A 7,279-nucleotide genomic window follows, 5' to 3' on the forward strand; every position below is an offset into this window, starting at 1 on the left:
ACAGAAGGCTAACCACTTTCTAAACGTTTCCTCTTTGACTGATATCTTTCCATCAGAACATCTGTTCGAGCCCGAAGCTGCTGTTTTTTTTTTTGCTTAAATTCGATTAACCGAACGAAAAAAAACAACCTGCCGCTTTCCTTCCCTGCTTCATGATTGTCACCCCTCCAAAAAAAAAAAAAAAAATCTTCAAAGAAGTGCGTCTGACAGCATAACGTAGGATGTGTACTTTACAATCGTGTGTCATTCGATGGACTGATGTGTTCATTTGTCTGCCAGCCTTTGTGTGTGCGCAGCTTTGTGCCATGTGCCTTATTAGGGCTCCCTGGGGATTCACTATTAGCTATGCATGAAGGGTCAGGTAGACATGCTCCAATAACATCCCTCTGGCCCAAAACAACACGCTAATTCTGTTTCACCTCAGTCAACACGGTGTTCAAACCATCCTCATAGCACGGCAATACACACACACACACACACACTTGTCTCCTAACAATGTGTGAACGCTGAACATTTCTGAGGAGAAATCATCTATGTAACACTTTATGTACCATTTAGCCAAAGGAGATGTGTGTAAATGTCTACTTTGATATGTGTATTTGTCTATTTTCTGGTAGTTTGGAGATAGAAACAGCAGCTGCAGCTGAATTTGCGGGCAAATTTGATTTAAAAAATTTTTTTTATTATTTTTTTATTATTATTATTTCTATCAGTTTGCTGCCTGTGTTTCTGAGCTCACTGTCTTGCACCGACTTCTGGAAGTTATACAGGAGAAACACGACAGAAGCTGTGTTTCCAAATACTTGTTCTAACTCTCACTATTTTGAGTGCATCGGTGCGTTCACACTGTCAAAAGTACAGAAACATGCAGTGAGCTACAAGTACCAGAACGATGCTCTCAGAACGATGCTCTCAGAACGGTCCCCCAAAAAAAGAAAGTGTGAAACGCTGGACATGTTTCGCCCTAAACGTTCGCCATCTTGGCTATGCAGAGGAAAGGGGCGGGGCCAGTGACGTAAAAAAATTTCAAATTAAGACATCTGAGGAAGCTGCAACGGTTTTGCAGGATTTAAGCATAAACCAAAGTATTGGACAAAATAAGATTTTGACCTGCCAGATATACAAATTTACAGAATTTTGTGGCGATCCAAGTTGTTGAGACACCTCATGAACCTCCTGGTGGCGCCAAAGGAAAAGTCGGAGGATATTTGTCCTCTGAAACCCTGAACGTCTACAAACATTTGTGTCAATCCATCGGGTTGAGATTATTTTGATCTGAACTACAGTGGTGAACTCTCTCTGTCCAACGCTGTTTCTCTGAAACGTGCTGCTAATGTGGCTCTGAACTTGTAATAGGGAGAACATTTTCACCCTGATGCTGATGTGGCAAAAACTAAAAAAAAGGAAACTACTTCTGCTTATTTTTGAAAATCCACCACACAGGTGATGTACGAGTATCTCACCCCCACAAATTGTAAAAGGTTTTTTGTTTTTTCCATTTGTCCACTGAATCGGAGCCCTTTTGGGTTCACTAGCTAATGGTTGTTATTTTCCTCAGGATGGATTAGCTGACTAAGCCTCCATGTGACTGCGGTGCTGGTTAGACTGGATTTAGGCGCACTGCTGGCTGATGGCAGACTAGAAGAAATTTCCAAAGACCTTTTTACTCTTTAAAAAAAAAAAAGATCTGCTTTAGGGTTCCATACGAAAAAAAAACAAAAAACATCTGTATGTGCACTTGAGATATCTACTTGAGAAATATTACTAGCTGTACTGAATGAGGCACTCCTCGGTGCAAATGTGACTTTTTTTTATTTTTTATGCGAGATGTGAAAATGAGGGACAGTGTCAAGTGCCTGCATCTCTCAGCAGAACCTATTTACTGCTCAGAAGTGTCCTTATTAATTTGGACTGGATGATGAGTTTGGGAAGCGTGTCTTTTCAACACAGTGTGGCAGAAAATATGCCGGTTGGTGTCACTCGGGTGCAGAATTTTGAAATGAGGCAGTTTAGGGATAAAAAAAAAAAATAAAAAAAAATAATTGACACGTTTTCATTTTCACGTCCTGCTGCTGTCTGTCTGTCTGTCTGTTTGTTTGTTTGTTCGTGTCGGTGACCGCTTTAGATGGCTTGCTCTCTCTGAGCGTCGGCTCCAAGCATGCACCGTTCTGGTTCGGAGGCCAGCGCCGCCTCACGCAGAACCACCATGTGATCTTCAGCGGCGTGGAGCGACTGGTCGATCCAGTCCATGCTGCCGGACATGTGACAGGCGTTGCGGGTGACCAGCACCAGGTGGCTGACTGACAGGAGGAGCGCAGTGGCCCTGAGGAAGGATAAGACAAATTGGTTCATATTAACAAGCGTTTTTTTTTTTTTCTTTTAGCTGCTGGATGAAAGTCACTTAACTCCCGAATAAAACAACAGCTTTTTAAAAGCACTGATTTCGAATGGGTCTGTTGGGCCGAGCAGGCGTCGCACCGTTTGCATAAGTGATGAAAAAAAACTCCAATTTGGATATTTCTAATGCTTTCCTGGTATCATACATTTTCTGCGACATTTGAGCATTTGTATTCCCGTCTCCATCATCTCTCTGCACATCTCCAAGATGATTACATTATGGATGAGTCCAGCCGTGTGCTCCGCTGCTCCCCAGCCTCTGCAGACGCTACTAACCGATCAATGGAGCTGGAAGGTCTTTTTGCATTCAGTGATCAAAGCCATGCAAAAAGGGGGGCCTCTGTGGGGGGGAACAAAACTGAAACAACCCAGATGTGTTTACCTGGCGTCCAGGAGGATCGGGTCCAGAGGAGGGTACATGGACCTGACCACGTCGTCCACCCTGTGAGAGACGGACAAGCGAGGAAGACGCTCAGTCTGCGTCGGTAATGTGAGAAGGTGGAAGTTGTGACGGGTCGTGTGTTGTTGCGTTGTACCTCGGGCTGATGCGTTTGGCCACCGTGATGATGTCACTCAGGCTGGCTGGCGCTTTGACTTTCGCCCCCGAGCCCATCGTCATGGCAACCAGCTTTTCGGTCAAAGTGTGGCAGATCTGCACGTGGGAAGGGAACTCTTTCAGTATCGGACGCGTCAATAAAATCAATCAAATTATAACAATAGCAGTATATATATATATATAAAAAAACAACAACAACTGGAATTGGTATTATTTATTTTTTGATGGATTTTTTTTTTTTTAATGGATAATGTTTAAATTAAGCCGGTGTTTGAGCACTTCTGTTACCTTCAGGATTGAGATGCAGTGAGACACCAAACCGCTGTTGGAGAATAATTCAAACAATTAATCACAAATCCCAGTGAGAAACATCTAAAGCGCTAAACTTCTGTGATTCAACCAGCAAGACGTACGAGGCGTCCTCTATCCAGTCCTCGTTCTCCAAGATGGCTTCAATGTGAGGGTTAGTGATGACCACGTCGTCCAGCTCCAGCTCCGACAGCTCGCTCTGGGTCTCCATGGCGCCGATCAGATCCACCGTGGGTCTGAGAAACAGCAGAGAAGGAAGCGTGTGAGGAAGAGGCTGAGTGACGACTCGGTCGGGATATCAGCGAGTTGGAGATCATTTGAGGCCATTTTACAATTTAACAGCAGAGTTACTCTTGGGGATAAGTTATTAAAAAAACAAAAACACTTCCTTTAGGTCTGTCAGCATTTTTGTCAAGTCAAAATATTATTATTATATAATTATTGAAATCATATTAAATTGCTATTATTCTGGTATGAAGATATACCTAAATGCAAAGATTAAAGTGACAATAATGAATACCAGATTCACTTAATTAATTAAATTCTTAGGTTTCCATCCAACCCTCCATCCTGGACAGGTTTGGTTACTTCTTGATTGGTAATACTTACAAAGTAATACTTCTCACTTTTCTCATGTATAAACAAAGCATTCATCCACATAGCAGGTAAAGCTGTGAACCAATAGTATGAAAAAGCCGTGGAAAGGAGATATATAAAGTCCACAGACAAAGAACATAAATAGGCTGCATATCGACTTCAAGTCTACCGAATTAAAACAGAAAACTGTCATCAAATTCAAGATTTATTGCAGGACTGTTGTGTTAGACTGTCTTGGTTTTTAGCCAGGTGTCCCTAATAAAATGCCAACTAAGTGTGCATAACCTGGTGCAAATAATATGAAAGATATTTCAGTAACTTTAAAAACCTTAAATTATGGTTGAATGATTCTGAAGGAAACCTGTCACAGAAATGAAAACTCCTGCCTTATAGATTCACTGGCTTTCGTACTGATGCACTAACTTGGAGTCGAAGGGGTACAGCAGGTCGTGAGGGTGGCAGTAGCGGTGTCTGCACACCATCACCAGGGCCACGAAGGAGGCCAGGAAAATGGTGGCCAACACCCCGATAGCCACAATCACCACCGTCTCCATTGGCGACTCTGACTCCCACAGCGCCTGCAGGCAGCGACTCGTCGAGAGAGAAAAAAAAAAAAAAAAAAGTCCAATCAGGGTCGGCAGATTGTCCGAGCTCAATTACAGACGGGCGCTCATCTGTTGAGGAGAGAATAATTGGGAGTTTCAGTTTGATTGGGTGTAAAAGAGAGACATCAGCACCACACTTGAGGATATCTGAAGCCGAAATTCCCATTTTGTTTAAACGCAATAGCGACACCTTTGAACCCAAAGAGAGGAATACAATCTGCAGCGCTCTGTCTGTTTCTGAATATGGCACACCAGCAATACGCACACGTACCCAAGTACGTGAAGTGCGCTCGTCCTTTGTTCTGCACTTCCTGCAGTATTATATATATTTATATAATGAGAACAGAACTGTTTACTGTACGGAGACATATAGCTGCACCGGGAACAAAAACAAAACGGTAAATAATATAACAACGCTTTCAACTTGAATAGCTCGTCGACAAAGTCAACAGCTTGAAATACTGTGTGGTTAAATCCTGTTAAGACTCACTTTGATTTGCAGCTTCAACTATACGCACGCACACACGCACACACACACACACACACACACACACACACACACACACACCTCGACAAAGAGAAAAACCCTCAGGCGTCTTCTCACCATCTGATGTTTCGCGTCCCGGCTGAAGTATTTTTTTTTTTTTTTGGGGGGGGGGGGGATTATTTACAGTTCAATTTTGGGGACTTTTAGCTTCTCTCTCAGAGTGTAAAGTATAGCTGCCCTCTGCACCCTTTAGTCACTCGTTAACCCGTCCTGTCACCTGCTCGCTCCGTGTGTAAAAACTCTCCGGAGAGAAGCTGTCACTGGATACCAAGACATCTCTCCAAGGTGGACTCTAAAATTATTTCTATTTGAGGTATATGACACTTTCAAAGCGGCGATCCAGTTTTGGAAGCGGTTAGCAGCACAGTTTTAACCACCGGGCGGCTGAACTTTCAACACTACAACATTGCAAACCTGCATTTTCACCGGCATGATTATGTGAGATTCCGCCGAGGAATGCTGTAATTCTTTAATCAGATTAATTGGCGTTACGGCCGTCGTATTATACTGGGCTTTCTTCTGCCTCACAGCTTTGCTGAAGGCTTTTCTTAACACAGGCCAGTGGTTTCCTGAAATCAGTGAGGTCTGCTGCTCGGGGTGGGGGTGAGGGGTGGGGGGGGGGGTGGATACATATAGAGGTAAATAAAGAGGTGTTTTAGGGTATACAGGAAATCTCCACGCATTCCTCAGTGGCGCCTGCGATGATTCACAGCACCACCAGAGCTTTCTACTAGATTGAAGAGGGAAATTTTGCCCTTTTAACCCCAGTTTTTTACTCCAGTGTAAACTATCTGACGTTTCTTAGTTACATTGCAGAGTCAGTGTTAAACCCCCCCCAAAAAAAAAAAAAAAAAAAAAAAAACAACCGATGTGCCTGCAAAACAAGGCTAAAACCCCACAAAGTAGTTAAAATTCACTATCTTAACCTGCTATAACCTCAAAATACTGCTGTAACATTATTTCATCAATAATATAACAAGAAACATTCAGCATAACACTTTTATACTTTTTCTTTTTTCTTCTTTCTGGTATAATTGTGACTGCTCTGTGCAGAAGCTCCAGAACCAGATCAATACACACAGAGAAAGAAATATATATATATATTTTTAACCCCAAAGCTTTAAACATTCAACTTCTGTAAGGTTGAAAACCGAGTGGAATTAGTAATAAATACAATTATGAATACTTTCAGAACATACATCTAAAAGGTTTCACAGGATAATGAAGGACTTGATTAAAAAAAAGACCAGCAGAAACAATAGACCAAAAGCCTCAAAAAGTAGTCTCAATTTGAGTGCCCGTTCTGCCTGAATAACTGTGCAAATACATTTCTTTCATATTTTTTTTTTCCTTCAACAACAGTTCAGTGAAAACCTCCACAGACACGTGCTCGTGATTAACAAAGACGGGACAAATAAAGGTAAAGTTGTCCCATTCTGTAGTGTTTTCACAAACGTCGATTTCAACACTTCAAAGTTAAAGATATAGATTTTGCTGAAGCTTAGGAGACACTTCTAAAACTGCGTTTTAAACCAAGACAACTTTGCACTTGAAAGAAGTCAACAAACTCTCTTTTCCTGGGGACTTACCTATACATTTTGTCCTTTTAGTCGATTCCTGAGAGGAGACAAAATCAGTTTTTGCTCCGCCACCACGAGCGCGGAGACGGCACCGACATCTCCAGCCCCGGGGCGTGCACGCGCACCGAAGCAGCCCGTGAGCAGCCTCGTGAAGGGCTGAGCTGAAGAAGCTGTCGGTGAAGTGACTGATGATCAAAGTTGGTCCTTCTTACTTTCCTGGCGCGCGCCCTTTGCAGCGTTGCCCTGGTAGAGGCGGCCACGCGCGCGCGCGCCTCCGGAAAGTTGCTGCTGAGACCTGCGTGCGCGTGAAGCGCGCTCTCGCTGCCTGGAGTTAATGCTTAGCTGCTTAGAAAAGATTCAATTACCGCAAACGAGACACACGTTTGTACAGTTAACGCTAGGTGGCGTACTCTAACTGCTGTATTCTTATGTTTTCATCAAATATACTTGAAGGTAAGGGGTAAAACCGTAGCCTATATAATTTTTTTTAATTTTTTTTTTAAAACTTGTGAAACCTATCAGTTTCTGTGGTGGAGCGTGAAGTCTGGTGTTAAATTAGTAAACTAATACCAATGCTGAATGTGCCACATTTGATATTCTTACTAAACTTGACGGTGGTGGAAAATAGGCTAATTAAGTAGCCTACCTACCACTCAGATACTGTCGCCCACCTAAATACCTGTACTTT

General features: G+C 42.7%; 1 protein-coding gene across 1 annotated transcript; it reads right to left on the reverse strand.

The window, feature by feature from the left end:
* Nucleotides 1-1,148: 1,148 nt before the first annotated feature.
* tmem98 (transmembrane protein 98) lies at nucleotides 1,149-6,775 on the reverse strand. Its single transcript, XM_069709143.1, has 7 exons — nucleotides 6,601-6,775; nucleotides 4,283-4,437; nucleotides 3,367-3,498; nucleotides 3,242-3,275; nucleotides 2,934-3,049; nucleotides 2,780-2,839; nucleotides 1,149-2,323 (listed from the first exon to the last, which is right to left on the reverse strand). Exons 2-7 carry the CDS (start codon nucleotides 4,411-4,413, stop codon nucleotides 2,122-2,124), a joined length of 675 nt encoding a protein of 224 aa, XP_069565244.1. The 5' UTR covers nucleotides 4,414-4,437; nucleotides 6,601-6,775; the 3' UTR covers nucleotides 1,149-2,121.
* Between the last annotated feature and the right edge of the window lie 504 nt (nucleotides 6,776-7,279).

The sequence above is a fragment of the Brachyistius frenatus genome, unplaced genomic scaffold, assembly GCF_029030835.1.
Source record: "Brachyistius frenatus isolate BFR_SWC_R1_liver_20210118 unplaced genomic scaffold, ASM2903083v1 Contig_80, whole genome shotgun sequence".
In the NCBI taxonomy this organism is placed as follows: Eukaryota; Metazoa; Chordata; class Actinopteri; family Embiotocidae; genus Brachyistius; species Brachyistius frenatus.

Coding starts and splice junctions, on each gene's coding strand:
- tmem98 (XM_069709143.1), bottom strand. CDS start 4,413: ATGGAGACGGTGGTGATTGTGGCTATCGGGGTGTTGGCCACCATTTTC. Junction 3,499..4,282: donor CTGTACCCCTTCGACTCCAA/GTTAGTGCATCA, acceptor GCTGTTTCTCAG/ACCCACGGTGGATCTGATCG. Junction 3,050..3,241: donor ACTGCATCTCAATCCTGAAG/GTAACAGAAGTG, acceptor TCCCACGTGCAG/ATCTGCCACACTTTGACCGA.